At 46.8% G+C, this 23,558-nt stretch overlaps 1 protein-coding gene across 1 annotated transcript in view; it reads left to right on the top strand.

Annotated features, from left to right (window-relative positions):
• AK9 (adenylate kinase 9) overlaps positions 1 to 23,558 on the top strand; it is a 239,386-nt gene that overhangs the window by 189,816 nt on the left and 26,012 nt on the right. Inside the window, 2 exon segments of the mRNA XM_073336992.2 lie at positions 124 to 337; positions 16,982 to 17,183. Of these exon segments, the coding sequence (XP_073193093.1) occupies positions 124 to 337; positions 16,982 to 17,183 (416 nt within the window).

Raw genomic sequence — 23,558 nt, 5'->3', positions numbered from 1 at the left:
CTTCCAGTAGGAATTTCCATAACACTGTGTCCATAAATCCACTGTTGTAGGATGGGTGAAGAGGAGATGAAAAGAAACAGAAATATCAGTAAGTAACTTTTTCCGCTTTTGTATATGTTACAGCTAAGTGAAGGAGATGTAATCATGCCTTTCCAAAATCAACTGACTCCAAGCTTGCCTGTAATCCACCGACAATATATTTATTTCTTTTCAAGTAAAGAAAATAAAGAAAAATTTATGAAAAATCCCATTAAATTTATCCGTCAGCCAAAACCCAAGCCACCTGTGCCAGTTAAGATAGCAATTGTGGGACCTCCAAAATCTGGAAAAACTACAGGTAAGGTCCAGTATTTTCAAAGGGTAGGAGCTTCCCTTATAATTGGGGTTGTATGATACAATTAACTTAGGCTTGAATAGAGACTGGGAGTAGTTAAGTCATTATGCAAGGTAACATATTTCCCCTTGTTTTTTCCTACCACCCCCCCCCCACTGTTCCTCAGACGTTCTTGTTAAACCCTGGATTTGTGCTGGAAATGGCCCACCTTGATTATCATACACATTGTAAGGAGAGTGATCACTTTAGATAAGCTATTACCAGCAGGAGAGTGGGGTGGGGGGGAGAGAAAACCTTTTGAAGTGATAAACACCCATTTTTTCATGGTCTATGTGTATAAAACATCCTCACTGCATTTTCCACTTTATGCATCCGATGAAGTGATCTGTAGCTCACAAAAGCTTATGCTCAAATAAATTGGTTAGTCTCTAAGGTGCCACAAGTACTCCTTTTCTTTTTGCGAATACAGACTAACACGGCTGCTACTCTGAAACCTCTCATAATCATGTTAGCAAGAAGTTACAAACAAGTCACTAAAATTATTGCTGTTGCCATGCATAGAATGCTGCAGTTAGTTTTCCCACTATCCTATTTATCAGCCAGAAATATCTGTGTTCACCATCTCAACCCTGTCCCCACTCCTCAGGAACGAAGGATATCCTTGTGGTTAAGCCTTGGACTGGCACTTGGGAGATATGGGTTCAGTTCTGTTCCTAGTGCTGACAGACATCCTGTGCTAAAAGAAAAGGAGTACTTGTGGCACCGTAGAGACTAACCAATTTATTTGAGCATAAACTTTCATGAGCTACAGCTCACTTCATTGGATGCATACTGTGGAAACTGTAGAAGATATTATATATACAGAGACCATGAAACAATACCTCCTCCCATCCCACTCTCCTGCTGGTAATAGCTTATCTAAAGTGATCACTCTCTTTACAATGTGTATGATGGAAATGGCCCACCTTGATTATCATACACATTGTAAAGAGAGTGGTCACTTTGGATGGGCTATTACCAGCAGGAGAGTGAGTTGGGGGGGGGGGGGGGCGGAGGGTGAGAGAACCTGGATTTGTGCTGGAAATGGCCCAACTTGATCATCATACACATTGTAAGGAGAGTGATCACTTTAGATAAGCTATTACCAGCAGGAGAGTGGGGTGGGAGGAGGTATTTTTTCATGCTTTGTGTGTATAAAAAGATCTTCTACGCTTTCCACAGTATGCATCCGATGAAGTGAGCTGTAGCTCACGAAAGCTTATGCTCAAATAAATTGGTTAGTCTCTAAGGTGCCACAAGTACTCCTTTTCTTTTCGCAAATACAGACTAACACGGCTGTTACTCTGAATCCTGTGCTAAGTGACTCTGGCAAGTCACTTAGGCTCCTGTGCCTCAGTTCCAGTGATGATTTTATGTCCTATCCCTTCCCATCCACTCCTTGTCTGTTTAGATTGTAAGGTCTTCAGGACAAGTGCTGTTTTTAATAGTGCCTAGCATAAGCAGTTCTGATGGTGGTTGGGGCCTGTAGGTGCCACTATAGTACATATAATAATTCTCCTTATGTCTCTTACACTGAGAAATCCAATCACTGATGCAGTGGGAGGAATCTCAGGCTCATTTAATATAGTGCTCCCATTATATATCTGGGTACACAATAAAATAGAAACAGCTGGTATAAAACTCCCCATTTGCCACTGGGAAATACCATGTTCACTGTTCCCACCTCTCATAAAAATAGTAATTGTCAGTGCAGACGAGTATCAGCCATCATACTTCTGGAGAGGTAAACAGGGAACAGAAATGCAATGAGGCTCTATATTGGGTGCTTTTTCTGCCCCTTTCAATAGAAGCAGTTAGATTTCTTAATGTTAGGGCTGCTCTTTAATATGTGACTAGTATAGGCAACTTTCATGATTTGGAAAAAATACAGACAGTCAAACATTCTAAGGAACCCCTTGACAGAGACTCATCTCTGCTTTAGTCATACAATTATATGATTCTAAAGCTTGCTTTTATAATATTTTTTTCATTGGTGTTTTAAAGATATGGGACTAGATTCACCTGTCCACTCTAGTTGCTTTGCTAGTTAACAGTTTATTTGAAACTAGTGTAATTAAAAGATAAAAAATACAATTAATTCTTCTTCAAGTGAAGGTCCCTATGCGTGTTCCACTTGAGGTGCACATTTGCTCCACATGCCTCGGATCAGAAGATTTTTAACATAAAAACGGCCATACTGGGTCAGACCAAAGGTCCATCCAGCCCAGTATCCTGTCTGCCAACAGTGGCCAATGCCAGGTGCCCCAGAGGGAGTGAACCTAACAGATAATGATCAAATGATCTCTCTCCTGCCATCCATCTCCACCCTCTGACAAACAGGCTAGGAACACCATTCCTTTTTGCTGGCAGTGTCATTGGTCTGCACCTGAGCCCTTCTCTTCATGCTCTGAACCAAGGGCATAAGAGACCATGCGAGCTAATGGCTTCTTCAGTTCCTTTCCCTCACCCTTGATCTGAGAAAGAACTTATTTAGTGGCTGCAGCATTAGCTAGCATTCCTGTTCAAAAACTGTAGTTAGTTGTAAATAGTTTTAAAACCTGTTTTTAACTAGTTTCTAGTGAGAGTAGTTTTTAGACACCCCCAAAAAACTTCCCCTGTACATTATGCTACCAGTAGTACCTCAGAGTTACAAGCTGACCAGTCAACCATACCTCATTTGGAACTGGAAGTATGAATCAGGCAGCAGCCAAGACAAAAAAAAACAACCAAAAACCAATACAGTACAGTAGTGTGTTAAACTACTAAAAAAGATAAAGGGAAAGCAGCATTTTTCTTCTGCATAGTAAAGTTTCAAAGCTGTATTGTCAATGTTCATTTGTAAACTTTTGAAAAAATGACCATGTTTTGTTCGGTTAAAAATATTTTAGAGTTATGACCAACCTCCATTCCCAAGGTGTTCCTAACTCGGAGGTTCTACTGTAGTATGCCAGGATCCCAGTATTCAAGATCTGCCTGGCCTGCCTTTGGGCTTTCCCAGTCAGCAACAATCACGGCATGAATACATGCTTAGAAGAAAATTCCTGATGGACTGTACAATATGGGGCCCCAGTCCAATCCTGACCCATTAGACTTCCGTGTACATTCACAGGCACTGGGAAATGCCCCTTTGAGCATAGTGATCTCTGGTTCCAAGGATAATGAGAACAGGGCTAAAGACCTTTCCAAGCAGAGAGATGAGGAAGGTAAGACCAAACACTCTGATGGAATGCTAAAGGTATATTATAATGTACAGCCAGTAGGCAGCGCTGTGTATAATCTACACCTTATCTGAGCTGGCCACAGCCATACCTGGGAATGCGTTAAAGTATCTGAAAGAACACATCTTTTGTATCTGTTTCCATGATGGAAGTTCTATAGCCAGTCCAAATCTGATATTTAATCCTGACCTGCTAGCAGCAGCCCTGCAACCAACTATGTATGAAGAATATATGACACACTCTTAAAAGAAATGTGAGATATCCCCCTCTCTAAGTCTTCATCCATACAGAAGACTTCCTCTCCAACAAATCATGTGGACTCCACACACCACTACAAGAGTGTCATGCGCTCACAAGGAGCACAGTACTGATTTTGCAGTACAGAGAGGCAAAAGTGCCCCAAAACCATCCTTAGCCAAAGGGGTGGGACCCTCCTAGGACAGGCAAGGTACCAATGTTAAGAAAAAAGGAGTCATCAGTACCGAAGACTATGGTCCATATGAAGCCAGTACTTCTGGCACCACCAAGGGACAGAAATCCAGTCCACTCTCCAGAATCAGGGGCTAGAGAGTGTACTGTCCAAAAGGACCTTATTATCTATGCTGCCTATGCTGTTGGATCCAGTCCTGGCCTGAGATGTCCTCACACCATTGGTTCACTTTTGACTGGTACCATTGACCAGTCAAGGCATAATAAAACCACCAGTACCACCCATCAATATAAAAGCCTCCTTTTCTGCAGCCCAGCATCTCCCCAATTCTGGACATCTGGGCTTCTCCCCTCCAATCTGCAGCTCATGCAGGCATATCAAAGACTTAGTTCCACATGCCCTGCTACACTGCCTTTGTTCCCACTTGCCACCGGATTCTCTGTCTCTGTGGCAGCAGTCAGTTGACAGTTACACTGTTCCTGCTCCTTTTATTTTTTCCACTTTTTTCAGGCCCTGGTGAGCTATTTTATTTCAGGATTCTTTCCTCCTCCCTGGGTCAGTCTTAAGCTTAAGTTTAATTCACCCTGAGACTCTGCTGCAGCATCTCCCTGCTGGCTCCTCTGTCCCTATCCAGGCATGGCAGAGAGGCCAAGAAAGCACCAGATCAAATCCAAGCAGTGCTCTATTTGTGAGGTAGCCTTCCTGGGTTCAGAAGTCTATAGGCTGTGCCCAGGCTGCACCCAGCTAGCTGACCCTAACTCTGTTAGTTCTTGCAGCTAGGAGTTGGACAGGCATATGGGATCCCCTACTCAAAGCAGCCACAATTCCAGTGTGAAAAAAAATGGATCAGGAAGCACAGAGTAGAGCAGGGAAAGTCTCTGTAGATGACGAGAACTCCAGGCAGCTGACTCAGGGAGTAAGTCCCAGGGGATCCCTGTAGAACAAAGAGGGGAGGCTTGTGGGACCACAAATTCTCACCCCTCTGTGTCTTAAAGTGGGTCCTGAATACCCTTGGTAAAGAAGCAGGACTCTTAAACAGCTCCCCCTTCCCAGTTCAACCAGAAAGACTCTAGTAGCAAGTACCCCCCTCACCCTCTTGGGGGAATGGGACCCAGCATGGGAGGACTCAGAGGGAGAACTTTTCAGAGGGCTTCAGGCACTATGAAAGGCAAACTGCAAAAAGCATCACCAAAGTGTCAGGAAGCGCCTACTCCTGCAAAGCATGCAAAAAGAGCAAAGAAATCTAAAAAGGAAAAAAGGGGGGAAAAAGCACAGAAAATCCAGGAGGTACAAGTCCTTGGATGCCTCTTCTTTCTCCCTCTCCTTCATTGAGGGCAAATCTACACTAAAGTGCTACATCAGCGCAGCTGTACTGGTGCAGCTGTACCACTGTAGCATGTTTGGTGAAGGCATGCTAAGCTGACAGGAGAGTGCTCTGTCTCCTGCCAACATAGCACAGGTATGGACAGTGTGAAACTTGCATCACTCGGGCGATAGGAGTATGAAACCCTTCCCCCCCCCGAGTGACGAGTTAAATCAATTTAACCGATAGTGTAGACCTGCCCTGAGGAAGATGAGGTATCAGACCCTGACTACAAACAAGACCAGGGGAAAACACAATATAGGGTTCCCCCTCCCCCCCGAGAAGTTTTTCTCCTTGATTCAAGTCCAACCTGAATAGGTTCCTGAGAGCAAGGCTCAGAGTAAATTTCTCTCCTTGAAATTCTCTGCTGAATATTTCCCCTGCACTCCTCCTTCTAGTATGTGATCAGGGATGACTGGAACAGACTGATACGGGCAAGCACATTAATAAAAATGACCTCCAGTTCTATAAGATACAGGAATCAAAGCCCCCTGTCACAGAGACCTGCAGGTAGACATAGTTGTAGCATCTCTAGCAAGGGATATGATCATTCCCTCAGAAGCAGAGTTCTACCCTAAGGAACCAATAGATAGAAATTGGAGGCCATTTTTAAGAAAGATTTTGAGCCCTCCTTGGACACCCTCAGAGCATCCCTAACAGCTACCTGCTTTGCAAGGGATCTGTCTTCTGACTGGAAGATCTCAGAACCCTAAAGGACAGAGATTGTCTTCAATTTGGCTCCATTTTAAAGAAAGTTTCCCAAGCAACAGCATTTGTAGCTGATGCCTCAATGGATGCAATGAAGTTCTCAGCCAGGGTCATGGCTTCCAGCTTCATAGCCAGGCATCACCTAATGGCTCTAACCCTGGAAGGTGGATATACACTCTAAGAAGATCCCATGCTCGACCAAATTTAAAGGTTCATTCTTTTTGGAGGGAACAGCTAGACAAGGTAGTGGCTGACAATGTAGCAGAAACCAAACAGTCATTCCCATCATCACTAAGTGCTCTCAGGAGGGAATACAGACTTGCCTTCAGACAAAGGTGCTCCTTTCATCTCTTGTCCTCACAGAGGTATCAGTGAAGGGACAACAGATTCTCCAAAGGAAAATTTTGGAGCCAACTTTCATGGAAGAAGCTCTGCACCTCCCAATGCCACTTCATGACAAAGATCGCACAGGCCAGGGCTGAAGCTAGGAGGTGGAATTTTCTATTTCCCAGAAGAATGGGTTGCATCAACCATGGACACATGGGTGAGGGAAATAGTGAGCCAGGGATAATCCCTCAAGCTGCAAGCTCCACCCCATCTGTTCTTCAACCAGTCTCCCATCTCCAACGACCCCATGAAGTGTGATCTGTTCCAGAACAATATGTCTCATCTTCTGGATATTAGAATGATAGCATTCCCTCCGAAGATAGATTCCCGGAGTTCTGCTTCATATTCTTCATTGTTCAGAAATGCAACAGGGCAATCACAGCCACTCTCGACTTAGAAAGTCTCAACAACTGGGAGGGTATGGTGGGGATTTGTGGCCCCACAAGCCTCCTGGCTTTGTTCTACGGAGGTCCCCCGTGACTTACTCCCCAATCAGCTGTCTGGAGTCCTCCTTGTCTTCAGAGCCTTTCCCTGCTCAGTGCTTCCTGGTCCATTTATTCCATGTTGGAGTTGTGGCTGCTTTGGTGGGTAGGGATCCCACATGCCTATGTGACTCATAGCCCCGAGAACTAATTGAATTAGGGTCAGCTGGCAGGGTGCAGCCTGAGCACAAACTTACCATCTGCTGAGTCTGGTAAAGCTGCCTTACAAATGGAGCACTGCTTGGATTTGACCTGAGCCAAGACTTCTGAGGTTTGCTTGTGGCAGGAAGAATTATTAGCCCAGAACATTCCCATTCAGCCAGTTCTCTGCCCACAGGATCTTTACAAAGGTGGTGGTGGTGATTATAGCTAGACTCACGTCACAGGTACCCACCTGTATCCCTTCCTAGATGACATCCTGATCAGAGCTCCATCTCAGGCCACAGTGCACAGAACCACAACTCAGGCACTGAATCTCCTGGAAGTGCATGGCTTCATCAGTCAAGAAAAGTTACTTGATTCCATTGACCAGGATAACTATGGGAGTAGACATAGAAAACTCGATAACAAAAATCTATCCATTACTCTAAAGGTTCTAGAAAAACCTAGGATCTTACCACCATGTTCCAGAGCTGCAGGAGGCCTACCAAAGCACTGTGTCTTCAATTACTAGGATTTCTCACATCATGTATAGGGATCACTCTATGGGCATGATTAAGTCTTTATCGTAAAAGTGGGGACCACTCCCCAGAATACATGAAAGATCAAGTACAGGTCCTAGTGCCAGGGTTCAGCCCCCTAAAACGATGGTCAGCCCAAGGCAACATTTGCGGAGGCATGCCAGTATGTCTTCTAGACCCTCTACTTCTTACAACTGATGCCAGGCTGACAAGTGCACTTGGGGACCCGAATGGCTCAAGGCCTCTGGAGCACAGAAGAAATAGCTCACAGCATAAACTTTCTAGAGCTGAGAGTGGTCAAGCTGGCTGGACGACAATGTCAGACGTGTCTAGAGGAGAGCCGCATCCTGGTTCAGTCTGACAACATGACCACAGTTGCATATGTGAACAACTGTGGGGGAGCAAGGAGCCCACACTACACATGGAAGCAATGGAAATAATGAGGTGGGCAGGGAAGCTTCTCCTTTCCCTCAGTGGGATCCCCATAAAGGGGACTTGAACCAAAGGCAGTTCAGTTACAGGATCAACAACTCTGATTGAAAATTTCCTGATTCAGGTACCAATCTCATTGTTCAGATGTTTGGCCACCCTTCAGCCAACCTGTCTGTAAATTGTATGAACACAGAGACCAAAATACTTCACCAGGGAGATGGACCCCAGATCCATGGGAACCAGATACTTTATCACACAGATGGCTGCAGATGACCATGCTCTCTTCCTGTTTCTACTGAAGTTGGTCCAGAAAATAAAGTGAGAGCAGGCCATAGGATCATAGAATATCAGGGTTGGAAGGGACCTCAGGAGGTCATCTAGTCCAACCCCCTGCTCAAAGCAGGACCAATCCCCGATTTTTGCCCTAAATCCCTTAATGGCCCTCAAGGATTGAACTCACAACCCTGGGTTTAGCAGGCCAATGCTCAAACCACTGAGCCTCCCCTTACCTCCCCATTGGCTGAGGAGAACTTGGTTTTCTGACTTGATATTACTGAAAATGGAGCCTCCATTTTAGCTTTCATCAGGACTGGGCATTCTCACAAGGTCCTTTTTCTCCACTCGGATCTGACCTAGCTTCAACTGGCAGCCTAGCTATTGTGAGAGAAGAACTTGTATTGCTGGGCCTGTCCTCCAAAGTCATCAAAACTGCTTTCATCTGGGAGATTACTGACACAGAGAATATTCCTCTATCTGGTCCAGATTCAGTAGCTGGTGCCAAGAATACAGTGCCAGTCCCAGAAATCCAGAATCCCAGCCATTTTGGATTTTCTCCAAGAAGGTATCAATAGAGGTCTTCAGCCCAGCACCATAACACAGGGGTTCTCAAACTGGGGTCGGGACCCCTCAGGGGGTCGTGAGGTTATTACATGGGGGGTTGCAAGCGGTCAGCCTCCACCCCAAACCGTGCTTTGCATCCAGCATTTATAACGGGGTTAAATATATAAAAAAGTGTTTTTAATTTATAGGGGGGGCCCCACACTCAGAGGCTTACTATATGAAAGGGGTCACCTGTACAAACGTTTGAGAACTACTGCCATAGCACATCAGGTGTCTATTCTTCGTAGCATTCTGTTCATAGGATCCTCTGGCTCCCTAGCAGAAAACCCCCAGTAACCAGGTTTCTTAGAGCAGTCTGGCTATGTAGGCCTGCGGCCAGACCACTCTTCCCTAAAGGGGACCTACCACACATGCTTAGAGCATTGAAAAGTCATCCCTTTGAACCTCTTACTTCAGGACCAGCATTCTACCTGCGCTTCAAAGCTTGCTTTCTGATAGCCATTGCATCTAGCAGGCAAGTGTCAGAGCCGGCAGCCTTATTTATGAAAGTATGTATTCACGAGAACTCCAGAATCATTTCTTGCTAAGATGAACTCTTCCTTCCACCCTTCCCAAGATGTTGTTCTTCCCAAGACCAGAGCAACAGACTGAAAAAATTTGGCACACCTTAGATGTCAGGAGAGCTCTCTACCTCAAATCCATGAGAAGGCCAGGAGTCCTATTCATGTCCTTCCATTCAAAATACCAAGGACTCATGAGTTTCCACACTTTCCACTGCTAGATGGATTAGGCTATGCATTGTGGAGGTTTACAAGCCCTTCCTGTTCTGGAAAGGATCAAAGTGCGGTCCACAAGGTCCCTAGCAACCTCATGGAGGGCAGAACAAGCAAGTGCATTCACCTTGGAAATATGCAAAGTGAGCACTTGGTCAACAACTAACACTTCATTATGCACGATAAGGTGGACTTTGTCATCTGCAGAAGCCTCATTTAGCAAGAAGGAGCTGCAGGCAGTGGCCAAAAAATAATATTGCCCTTTGATCAGTTCTTTCAAAGTGAGGGTACCTTCTCTGTCTTACTCCTGAAGACATCTTCCATAACTCTCTTTATATCTGTTCACTGCTTGCTACTTCCCATATGTTCCAAACTGTGGGAGATACTGGGTTGCAGAATGGAAAAATTTATTACTGATAATTTCCTTTCTGATAGCAGTCTCTTCCACAGTCCTACCCACCCTAGATGGCTCAAGGGCCTAAGGTCAGATATTATGTGGGATCATTATCATGGCCATTTTGTCTACTGTACATAGTTTGTTACCTCTGGAGTATTTGTTGTTAATATTGTTGTATAAGTTTTTCATAGCTTTGGAATAACTCAGCTGGCGGCACCTAGGAGGAAAGAGATGACCAGGATGTGCCAAATCTTTGATCCACGTGCATGAGCTGCAGAGCGTGGGAGAGTAGCCCAGATGTCTGAAATTGTGGGAGACACTGCTAGCAGAAAGGAAATTATCAGTAAGAAATGTTCTGTTCCTCCAAGGAGCTTGGATACAGTGGGAGAGCTTCACCACCCAATCAAGACATGGGATCAGCCCCAGCAGAGGCTCCAAGATCTTGTGGTGCCCCTCCCTTGCTCATAGGAGGGACTACCCAACTCAGGACTAGTGGTACGCTTCTCCATGGAGACTGCCTCATTTCCCCTATGACTCTTCACACTGGCATTACTGGGTACACAACAGCAGTCAAGACAAGCTCTCTCTTTCAGACAAGAACCTCAACCCCCTCAAACAATCTAAGGAAGAGCAATACCCTGACCAGGAAGAACTGCTCACCCCAGTGAAGTTATCATTGTTGTCCCCAGATTAGATGGTTGCACCAGCCTCACTGCCACCATCTAATGACTACAGACCCGGGACCTCCTCAGAAGGATTGCAGATTCATTCCAAACCACCTGGAGGAAGTATAGGATATCCCTCATAAGCGACTGAATGTCCACCAGGGTGTTGGTACCAGTAAGGTGGCACTGCCTATTAAATTAGGCCATTTTAGAACCAGCCAAGATGATCTGGCATACTCCAGCCACATGTGCTCCCATTCTTAAGAGAACAGAGGAGAAATATTTTGTGCCATCGAAGCAGGCAGATACTTAGTCTCATACCCTGCTCTGAACTCTTGACTGCTGCAAGCGGTCATTAAAAGAAACAAGCAACATCACGCCAGACCTACACTCACTGATAAGGAGACTAAACCTTGAGACTTCTTTGGAGAAAAGAACTTCACTAAAGTGAGTTTACAGTTTTGCATCACAAACTACCAAGCTTTAGTGTCAAAATATGATTTTAATAATGACAGTTGGTTCTCAGAATTCACTAACAAACGCCTTCAAGAAGCTGGATTTCAGTTCACAGCAATTATCAAAGATGATAAATTTCTAGCTAAATTAGCCCTCAGGGCTCACTGCATGCAGCAGGTACAGCCTCCTGCTCAATGGCAAACTCCATGGTCATGAGAAGGGCTTCCTGGCTTCAATCCAATCCACTGTAAAGAATCTGCCTTTTGAATGAAATAACCTACTTAGTGAGAAGATTGATAAATTATTCCATTCCCTCAAAGACTCAAGAGCAACCTTTTGCTCTATCTCAGGGAACGGCAACCTTTGGCATGCAGCCTGTCAAGGAAGTCCGCTGGCAGGCTGGGACGGTTTGTTTACCTGCAGTGTCTGCATGTTCGGCCAATCGCAGCTCCCACTGTCTGTGCTTCGCCGTCCCAGGCCAATGGGGCTGCGATCAGCTGAACCTGTGAATGCTGCAGGTAACAAACTGTCCAGGCCCGCAAGTGGATTTCCTTGATGGGCTATGTGCCAAAGGTTGCCAATCCCTGATCTATCTGTACCCCAGCTCTGTGGAGCAAATACCCCAGACTCAATCTTACAAAGTCAAGCTACTTAACCATTCTAACATCAAGGAGCCTATAAGCCACATAGGAGACGCCAGTGAACGCAGCATAGTAAACACAAGGTTCCCCCCTGCATTCTCCTTTCAGCCTCAGCCTCCTACCAGGTAATCCTTTTGACAGGACTTTTGAATGCTGAAAATTAGTCTCCTTGCCACATTTACCTGTTCAGGACTCCCTTACCCCATTTGGTGGCCCCCTAGCTTATTTCCCCCAGGATTTGCACAATATCACACCAGACTGATGGGTTCTGGAGATAATCAGTTTCTCTCCCTTGTCCCCTAAAGCCTTCTTCTGAGGCCTCCTTCATGGACCCTTCACACAACAGGATGTTCAGACAAGCAGTAGATTCCCTGCACCATCTGGCAGCCATAGAACTGGTACCTCTTCAGCACAGGGCAAAAGGATTATATTTGATATATTTTCTCATCTCCCAAGAATAAAGAAGGCTGGAGTCCCATCCTAGATCTCAGATAGTTTAACATCTTTATCCACTGCTTTAGGTTCAGAATGGTCACCCTGGTCTCTATAATCCCCTCACTAGCTAAATGTGATTGGTTCACAGCTCTTGATTTAAAGGATTCTTATTTCCACATAGACATCCACCCTGCAGACCAGAGATTTCTGAGATTCACTGTGAGCTTTGACTGTTACCAATACAATGTGCTCTCCTTTGGCCTCTCAATGAGACCGATGATATTCACCAAGGTATTATCAGTAGTGGTAGCTCACCTCCTTTGTCAGGGTTCATCATTCCCTACCTCGATGACTGCTCATGAGGAAGTCACATCAAGAAGTATGGATGACAACCTTGTCCTTACTCATACTCGGATACTCCTCAGGGGTCCAGGTAAATGTAGTTAATTTAGTCCCACAAAGAGGAGAGATTTTATTGGAGCAATCCTAGATTCAATCAGAGCTAAAGCAATACCTACCTCAGGAAAGGTTCCAGGGTATAAGGGTCCTCATCACTCAGTTGTGGCTGAACCCTCAGATGACAGTTCAAACCTGTCTCATCCTCCTAGGTCACATAGCTTCATGTACCTATGTGACACCCTTTGCCTTCAGTGTCTACAGGCTTGGTTATGGACAGTCTACATGTCAAGCAAGCACAGTCTGGACATACTGGTCTTGCTCCCCTACAGAGTTCTGGCTTCTCTCTCCTGGGAGAGAAAACAGGGAGACTGTGTGCATGGGGTTTCCTTTTATCCTTTCCGCACCCACAGAAAAACTGATTACAGATGCTCCCTTACCAGAGTGGGGAGCCCATCTGGATGGGCACATAACATAGGCTATCTGGACCCACCAAGAATCCCAGTTGCACGTAAACCTTCTAGGGCTGTGTGCACTGCATAAAGCCTACAAACAATTTATACCATTTATTTGGACCTTACACATTCAAGTCATGTCAGAGGTGGTCAGTGTTAGGGGTTCACAACACGTTAGCAGACAGCCTCAGACATTTCTCCAGAAACAAGTAGGAGCTACATGACTCAGTGGTAAGAGCATTTTTCAGCAGTGGGAATTCCTGCCTTGGGATCTCTTTGCATCTCAAGAGAACAAGAAATGCTGGATCTATTGGTCCAGGACAGCTCAGGCTACAACTCTAGAGGGGATGCATTTCTATTTCAGTGATTGGTACAAATTATGTACGCATTTCCACATATGCCTTTTACCTCAGTTCAGAGGAAGATCAAACAAGATGGAGCATCAGTGATTCTGATTTCTCCCTGGTGGTCTAGACATTTCTGGTTCCTGAGTGTTCTCCAGATGTCCTCACATCCATGCCTCCACAATCAGCTGTTCTCAGCCCAACTGACTCAGGACAAGGGCAAGATCAAACGTCCCAACCCAGCATCACTCCATTTAACAATGTAGTATTTGGATGGACGACAGATCTAAAAAAGGTCATATGTGGAGGCAATACAATCCATCATTAACAATAGTAAGAAGCAAAAAGAAAAGGAGTACTTGTGGCGCCTTAGAGACTAACCAATTTATTTGAGCACAAGCTTTCGTGAACTACAGCTCACTTCATCAGATGCATTGAGCTGTAGCTCACGAAAGCTTATGCTCAAATAAATTGGTTAGTCTCTAAGGTGCCACAAGTACTCCTTTTCTTTTTGCGAATACAGACTAACACGGCTGCTACTCTGAAACCTGTCAATAGTAAGAAGGCATTTCCTAGTGGAATCACCACACAGCAAAATGGAAAAGATTCTTTACCTAGTGCCACCATCATCAGAAGCGTCCATGATCTTCTCTCGCTAAAAACTTAATAGCTATCCATCAGTTCCTTATGAATATACTTGGCAACTGTTAGCACTGTGGACAGCCAGCCATTCAGTCTTCGCTTATTCTACTACAGTAAGGTTTCTGAAAGGACTGATCCAAATCTTCCCTCCAGTGCTGAAGCCTACCTTAACATGAGACCTCAGTCTTCTCCTGTCAGCATTGATGAATGCTCTGTTCAAACCCTTAGCCTCATATGCATTCATTCGTCTGTGAAGATTGCATTGCTGGTTGCTATCATCTCAGCCAGAAGTGTAGGTGAGTTGGGGGCCTTATGGCTGACCACCCTATATGGTCTACCATAAGGATAAGGTTTCCTTGAGATTACATCCCAAGTTTACTTCTAAAGTAACTGCAGAATTCCATCTGAACCAGGTCATCCACATCTGTGTCTTCTAACTGAAGCTCCAGGCCACCAGAGAGGACAGGAAGCTCCACTCTCTGGATGTCCATTGAGCTTTAGCCTTCTACCTACAGAGAATGAAATCCTTCAGAAAAATCTCCCAAACTGTTTCCTTTGCTGAATGCATGAGAGGAGAAGTTCTCCTCATAGAGAGTGTCAAAATGGATGTTGGGCTGCATCCTACTGTGTTATGAGCTGATAGTGATCCTTCCTCCTCAAGGCATGAGGGCTCTCTTGACTAGAGCACAGGCTGCAATGGTAGCTTCATTTTGAAATGTTCCTTTCCTATACATTTGCAGAGCAGCAATGTGGGGCTCCATCCATACATTTGTGAGACATTACACTTTGGTTTAGGCTTCTTCAGCAGACTCATCTTTCGGCAGAGCAGTCCTCCATTCTGTGGTACAACAGGGTTCCTTGTGTCCTCCTCAATGAAAATTGTTTGAGAATCACTTCAAATGGAATACCATAAGGACCATCAAAGAAGAAAAGAGTTGCTTACCTTGTGCAAAAAGAAAAGGAGTACTTGTGGCACCTTAGAGACTAACATTTATTTGAGCATAAGCTTTTGTGAGCTACAGCTCACTTCATCGGATGCTGTAGCCCATGAAAGCTTATGCTCAAATAAAATTTGTTAGTCTTTAAGGTGCCACAAGTACTCCTTTTCTTTTTGCGAATACAGACTAACACAGCTGCTACTCTGTTACCTTGTACAGTAACTAGACTTCCTTGAGATGTATGGTTCCTATCTGTATTTCACTACCCACCCTCCTTCCCCTCTGCTGCAGAGCCTTATCCTATGGCTATTCATGGTAGAAAATTAACTGGAGAGGTGGTCATCCTGCACCATCCCTTATGCCCTCGGTTGGGAGCACAAGGGCGCAGATACAGACCAACAGACATTGCCAGCAAAAATCTTCTGTTCTCAAGCCCATGGAGCATGCACACATATCAAGTGGAATACCAATAAGGGACCACACATCTCAAAGAACTCCCGTTACTGTACAAAGTAAGTTAATCCTCCTTTATTTAACTTTCAATTCTTAATCTCCCCTTTGCCCCCCACACGTATAAGATTCTCTGTGTCTACTGTGAACTGGAGTTCTCTCCTATCTCTTACCAACCACAGCACTCTTGAAGCACTATTTTGTAGCCTGGGGTAGACTAGAAGAGACTCCTTTCAGTGCTGCCCCTTAATTGTACAGAAGCCAGGCACTCTGGATAACATTTTCCAAAGCACCTAAGTGCTCCTTAGTCCCATTTTGGAAAGTACTTATATCACTTAGGAACCTAAGTCCCATTGAAAGTGGCTATACTAAAATGTTTACCCTTATTCTTTCCCAGAAACTGAGCATGTCTTTTCCACATCATTGCCACCTCTGTACAAGAAGGCAAAATAACAGTTTTTAATTTATTGTCCATATAGTCCTATAGGGCCAGGTAAAGATTGTATTAAACTAAATTGGCAGTTGTCGATGTCTGTCTATTTTTAACCTAAATGTTAGTAGGTGATTGAGGCACCCTGATTGTCAAACTGATAGAAATGAAGTTGTACTAAAACTGTTGGTTACAGAAAATGGCAAACTGTATACAATCATCATTCTGTAATCTCTGGTTTTGTTTGGTGTGTTTTTGTAACCACAAAGTTTTGAAAATCCATACAAAATTATATGGTTTTTATTTACTTTAGCTAAAATCCATTTATCTTCTTTCTTCCCCACTGTCCCCCCCAACTACTTGGGGGACAATGGTGAACGGTCTCTACAGAACTGTAAACCCCAGCGAAAGCTGGTGTCCAACAAAGAAGAATTTTAGTCAAAAGTAGAGTCGCTTACATAATGGTGCAGAACATGAACCACAAGCTAAGCTTTGCCATATAGTTGTATTAACATTTTATCACAAATTGTCCATCTATCACACCAAGAATGTAGTACAGCAATGCAACCACATATAAGAAGATGGCAATTATCAATTTCTTTACCTTTTCTAATATTGTGGATGAATTTAATGTTCATATAAGTCATGATCTAATGGTATTAGTTATGGCCATACATAGACTGGAAAAGTACTCTGCAAGTTCCAAACATGTTGTCTGCCACTGCATTTTAACATCCTGTACCTGCTATTCCAATCCCAGCCTTATACTAAGCAGTGACTGTTTTAGTAATGCAGACATTGCTTTTGGGAGTTCAGTGTCAATGTCTGGATACTAATGCATTTTAAATTATACATACTTGCATAAGCTTGACCTACAATACATTTTTGAGAAGTCCTGTGTCTTGGCTCTATACCAGTAGCATACTGCATTTATCTAAATTATGAAAGTCATAGTTTTATGGAATATGAATAACATTGTTAATAAATCATTGTGTTGCATTGATGTCTAAGTGAAAGCTGAGTGTTAAAAACAAAATATTTTTCAGTTGCTAAGAAGTTTGCAAGTGTCTATGGGTTAATGCGCTTATCTATGGGAGATGCTATCCGAATAGTGTTAAACAATCAGCCAGAGAGCGAGCTGGCACTTATGTTAAAGTGGCATCTTCAAAAAGGACTGACTGCACCTGATGAACTAGCCGTCCAAGCTCTAGAAGTGGCTTTGATGGATCATGTGTGCAGCACTGCTGGGTAAGAGGTTTGTCTGTTTGTTTTTATAAGATAACATTCTTTTCATAAGGATTGATTTGCATAACCATAATGAAACAAGTAGTTTCACTAAAACACGTCAATGGAACCAAAAATTTGTCCGTTACGAAGTTACACTTTGGTCCTGTCCACAGTGGAGCACAAACCAGGCTCTCCACTTCAGTCTTCAAAAAGAGTTTTCAAGCATGATTTTCTACAATTCTCAGGAAAGACTATTTCACTTTCCTCCTTTACCTTTAATATTTCACATTTTCTGAAAGATACTTTAACCAAAGGGACAGTATTTCATTGTACACTGAAAATTCCTGTTTCTTTCTCAATGTTGATGTCTCCCCCAGTCAGACATGAGGACTGCACCTCTTACTACAAATACCAGTGGCAACTCAGACTTATCCATGGAGCTCTGGGACTCGGCTGTACCTGTTCTGCCCTGGCTGTACCTGTTCTGCCCTTGCACCAGTTTCTCTCTCTCTGGTAGTGCAGACTGACAGTTCAGTGCTCCCATTGTGTTTTGTTTTTAGGAACAGCCAGAAAATAAAATCCGTCTTCTGTCCCCTAACCCCTATGGAATCCAAATTTCTAGTAGGCTGTCCCCAGAATGGAACCGCCTGCCAAGCTGACCCAAGTTAAGAATCATCCTACTTCTTCATCTCTCCCGCAAGCTCCAGCTTCTCTCCCAAAGAAGGGTAATTCTTCAAGTGCTTGCTCATATTCCAGTTTAGGTGTGCGCACACTCCATGCACAGCCGTCGGAGAATTTTTACCCTAGCAACACCAGGTGGGTCGGCTGTCGAGCCCCCTGAAGTGGCACCTTCATGGTGCTCGATATATACCCCAGCCGACCCAGCTCCCCCTCAGTTCCCTCTTACCACCCATGACAGTCGTTGGAACTCTGGAGTTCGGCTTTGCTGGTCTCCACTCTCCCTAGCACTTGCAGTTTCTAGTTTATAATAGTTCATAGTAGTTCATAGTTATAGTTGTAGTTAGTTAGTATTAGTGGGTTGGAGCGGGGGTTCCCCTCCTTCCTGATTTTCTATTGGGCTCATGCCCAAAGCTCTGGGATTCAAGCCCTGTGGTTCCTGCTCTAAGCCCATACCAATGGGCGACCCCCATGACTCTTGCCAAAAGAGTCTGCTTGATGAGACTCCCCCAGACAAGTGCAGGATCTGCAAGGGTTTTCATCCCCGGACCAAGAAGGAGCGGGACTTTCATCTCAAACAGCTCCTTATGGAGTCGGCTTTTAGCCCTCAACCAAGATCTGGCACCAAGCACCTCGGTGTGCAGCACCCCAGCGGCAGGAGCAGCACCGCGGCTGGACTCAGACCAAGACCCACGGCATCGTCGCTCCCCGGCACCACAGCCGACATTGGCCCGGCACCACTCCCACTCTCCTGCCCAGAAGCAGCACTGGAAGCTGGAAAAGGCTGGCCCACCTCCAGAGGCCAGCCCCCTTGGAACCGCCTCTGGAGGCACCCCCCGACAGGGGAGTGCCTCGGGACACAGTCTATGGCCTCAGCGCAGTTGACTCCGGCCCTGGGAGGAGAGCCGTTGAGTCTAGTGACCCTGGACTCAGTGGTACACAGTGTGGTCGAGGTCCAGTTGCCGTCCACCCCGGATACCTTTGCGGCTGCAAGGGACCTTATTGCCATGACAGCATCAGCATCCCCTCAGCCTCATGCCAAGGCACCGGTATCTGCACGTACAGCACCATCCCGAGGCAAGCTGGCCCTGATCTACCCGTCGGCACAGTCAGTCGAGCCATGGCACCAGTCTTGTTCTCGGCACCCTTCCTGCTCCCGACGCTGCTCGCACTCCACATGCCATTTGCAGTCCTGGCACCACTCTCCTTTGCGGCGCTGGTTATACTCGTGGCACTAGTCGTACTTGTGGCACCGCTCTGCCCACTGGTCACCATTGAGGAGCAGATCCTGGACCTGATGCCACTCATCTAGATCCAGGTCCAGATCCAGGCACCGTTCCAGGTCCCGGCACCACTCCCCAGCTTCGTGGCACCATTCACCTTCACCCTGTCGGCATGACCCAGTGCAGATCCACTTGGCACTGCCTTGGCCTTCCCTTTCCATTTCCCATTCTTCAGGATCGGATGCAGGGTCACGCTTCTTGGACCGCCACCATATGGACCATAGCCGCCTGGAGTCAGGGGCTGGGCATTGGCAGGCGTAGGAGCAAGGTCCCGCTCAAGTGGCATAGCGCCAGGCCCAGGATGCTCCGTCTAGGGCTTCTTGCTCAGCCCCGTCCGAGCCACGAGTGCCAGAGGCTGCCACCACTCGGCCTGTCCCGGGGGGCATGGAGACCGTGGTGTCTCCTCTTCCCATGACAGGACCTCCTACAACACCTGTTCCTACTCTGGGCCTGGAGGTCGCTGGCACAGGACAGCTGGGCCCAGTTCTGCAAGAGGCCTTAGATGACCCTCTCCCCTCTGTGGCCTCCTCCTCACCCGATGAGGCAGTGACAGGCACTACAGTCTCGGGCCCTTCTCCTGTAGACCTCTGTGCCCACCAGGACCTCCTGCGCAGGGTGGCCTGAAATATGAACTTGCAAGCAGAGGAGGTGGTAGAGGTGGAGGACCCAGTGGTGGATATTCTATTAGTGGAAGCGCTGTCAAGGGTAGCCCTTTCCTTTATTCGGACTATCCAATCCGCCACCAGAACAATCTGGCAAACACCTACATCCATCCCACCAACTGCTATGGGAGCGGAATGCAAATACTTTGTCCCCTCAAAGGGGTACAGTTATTTGTTCACCTACCCACAGCCTTGTTCGCTAGTGGTAGCATCGGTAAACAAGAAAGAACAGCATGGCCAGCAGGCCCCAGCTCCCAAATCAAAGGACGCCAAACGCCTTGATCTGTTTGGGTGCAAAGTTTATTCCTCAGGGGTCTTCAGCTCAGGATCACTAATCAGCAGACACTGAGCCATTAAAATTTTAACTCCTGGAACTCCATGCTGAAATTTAAGGAGTTTAGTACCTCCTAAGACCAGAGAGGAGTTTGGGGCCTTGGTTGAGGAGGGCAAAACAGTGGCATGGACCTCGTTACAGGCCTTGCTGGACGCTGCGGATTCTGCCATACGTACTTTGTCCTTGGGGATAGCGATGAGGTGTGTCTCCTGGCTGCAAGCCTCCAACCTGCCACCGGAGCTTCAGCAAATGCTGCAGGACCTCCCCTTTGATGGAGAGGGCCTGTTTTCAGACAAGACCAATTCCAGACTACAAAGCCTTAAAGACTCAAGGGCCATAATGAAGTCCCTGGGCATGCATACACCGGCCACCCAACAGAAACCCTTCAAACCTCAGCAGACACAACAATGCTTCTATCCTCCCCCTCGACTGAGGCAGGATTTTTATAGGAGACAGGGCCATAATGGCAAGAGGAAGCCTTCAGATCCCCAGTCTGGGCAAGGCTAGGGCCCGCTCAAGCCATCGACAGGCTCAAAACAGGCCTTTTGAAGGGATGCTCGAGGACGGTGTACCAGACCTCATTCAGAATCCCACCCCACCTTTCTTGAATCGTTTATCCCACTTCCACTGTGCCTGGTCCCACATAACTATGGACTGCTGGGTCCTCCACAGAGTGGAAGTGGAATACTCTCTCCAATTTTCTTCCTCCCCACCCTCCTTCCCCGTCCCTCTTCAGGGACCCTTCTCACAAGCAACTAATTCAGGAGGTTCAGACACTTCACCAGGGGGCGATCGAGGTGGTTCCAATGGAGCTAAGGGGCAGGGGATTTTACTCCCGATATTTCCTAATCTCCAAGGCAAAGGGAGGGCTTCAGCCCATTCTGGACCTGCACAGTCTCAACGAGTTCATGGTAAAATTGAAATTGCGCATGGTTTCCTTGGGCACCATCATACCTTCCCTGGATCCTGGTACGCCACCCTCGACATGAAGGACATGTATTTCCACATAGCGATTCATCTGGCGCACAGATGCTTCCTCTGCTTTGCGGTCAACTGTGACCATTATCAGTTCACGGCCCTTCCCTTCGGTCTCTCCACGGCCCCCTCAGTGTTTACCAACTGTATGGCGGTTGTGGCGGCTTTCCTTCGTTGTTGGCAGGTGCAGGTATACCCTTATCTTGATGACTGGCTTATCCAGGGACATGCCAAAGAACAGGTGCAGTCCCACCTCCACTTGGTCAGGGACACGTTTCTTAGGTTAGGCCTCCTTCTCAATGTGGCAAAGTCGACACTAAAACTGACCCAGAGAATAGAATTCACTGGGGCGGTTCTGGACTCCGTGCAGACACGAGCTCTCCTGCTGGATGCCCGTTTCCAGGCTTTAGTGGCCCTCATCTGGAGCCTTCAGAGCTTCCCAACCTCGTCAGCAAGAAGTTGCTTGAGTCTTCTCAGCCACATGGCTTCCTACACAAACATGACCAAGCATGCCAGACTTCGACTCCACCTGTTACAAGCCTGGCTGGCAACAGCCTATCACCCAGGTCGAGATAGCCTGAACTTGGTGGTCACCGTCCCGGAGTGGGACCTGGCCTCTCTCCGCTGGTGGCTAAATCCCCAGGTGGTTTGCAAAGGAGTCCCCTTTCACAGCCCGCAACCTTCCTTGTCCCTGGTCATGGATGAGTCAGGGGACATTCCTCAGGGACATTCAGACGCAGGGCCTATGGCCCCCATCCGCGCTCTCCCTTCATATCTACGTTTGGGAGCTGATGGTGGTGCGGCTTGCCTGTCAAGCCTTCTGGAGCGGCTGCAGGGTCATTGTGTGGCAGTCCTCACAGACAATACCATGGCCATGTTCTACATCAAACAAGGGGGGATACGCTTCTCCCCCTTCTGTCAGGAGGCCGTTCCAACTGTGAGAATTTGGTATAGCCCACTCCATTCACCTGCTGGCTTCCTTTCTACCTGGGATCCAGAACATGCTGACGGACCACCTGAGCAGATCCTTCCGTTCACACAAGTGATCCCTTCAACCAGATATCATCCACCCCATCTTCCAAAGGTGGGGGTTTCCCCAGGTTGACCTGTTTGCCTCCTGCAGCAATCGGAAATGTCCAGCTTTTTTGCTCCCTCCAGAGCCGCTCCCCAGGCTCTCTCACACAAATGCCTTCCTGCTCCCCTGGACAACTCGTCTATTTTACTCCTTTCCCTCATTTCCCCTGGTGCACAGGGTTTTGCTCAAAGTATACAGGGACAGGGCGCAAGTAATTCTGGTAGCTCCCGCATGACCCAGACACCATTGGTATACCATGCTCCTGGAACTCTGTGGACGCTTCAGTCCCATTGCCTCTTCTTCCAGACCTGATTACTTAGGATCACGGTCGCCTCTGCCATCCTGATGTACGATCTCTCCACCTTACAGCATGGATGCTGTGTGACTGAACCCTGCAGAACTTCGCTGTTCAGAATCTGTGCAACAAGTTCTGATGGGCAGCAGGAAGCCCTCCACTAGGGCCACATATATGGCTAAGTGGAAGCGGTTCTTGTGCTGGTGCTCTCAGCACAACATGCCCCCTCTCCAGGTGTCCAGGCCTGTCATTTTGGAATACCTGCTGGGCCTAAAACAGCAGGGCCTGGCGGCATCCTCTGTCAGAGTTCACCTTCCAGCCATCTTGGCTTTTCACCCAGGTGCGCATGGCTACTCTGCCTTCGCCAATCCCATGGTTGGCAGGTTTCTTAAGGGCCTGGACAGTCTCTACCCATAAGTTTGACACCCAGTCCCCACATTGGACCTTAACTTGGTCCTCTCCAGACTCCTGGGGCCCCCGTTCGAGCTGCTGGCCACCTGCTCCCTCCTCTATCTCTCCTGGAAAACAGCTTTCCTTGTCGCTATCACGTCGGCGCGGTGGGTCTCCAAGCTCAGAGCCCTTACTTCCAAACCACCCTACACTATCTTTCATAAAGATAAAGTGCAGCTTTGGCCTCATCCAGCCTTTCTTCTAAAGGTTGTATCGGCCTTCCATATCAGCCAGGACATATTTCTCCCAGTTTTTTATCCAAAACCGCACGCCAGTCACCAGGAACAGCGGCTGCACTCCCTCTATGTCTGTAGGGCCCTCGCCTTCTACACTGAGCATACAAACCCATTCAGGAAGATGGCCCAGCTCTTCATCACGGTGGCGGACTGGATGAAAGGCCTCCCGGTTTCATCTCAGTGGATCTCCTCATGGATCACGTCCTGTATCCACGCTTGCTATGATCTGGCCGGTGTGTCGACCCCACCCCCCCACTGCTCATTCTACAAGGGCCTGGCCTCATCGTCGGCTTTTCTGGCCCAGGCACCAATCCAGGAGATCTGCAGAGCCGCAACTTGGTCCTTGATACACACTTTCGCTTCGCACAATTCTATCGTCCAGCATGCCAGAGATGACACGGTAGAGCG

Source organism: Lepidochelys kempii, chromosome 3 (assembly GCF_965140285.1).
Source record: "Lepidochelys kempii isolate rLepKem1 chromosome 3, rLepKem1.hap1, whole genome shotgun sequence".
NCBI classification, from domain to species: domain Eukaryota; kingdom Metazoa; phylum Chordata; order Testudines; family Cheloniidae; genus Lepidochelys; species Lepidochelys kempii.
Note: the sequence above shows the minus strand (reverse complement) of the source record. Positions and strands in the feature narration are given on the sequence as shown.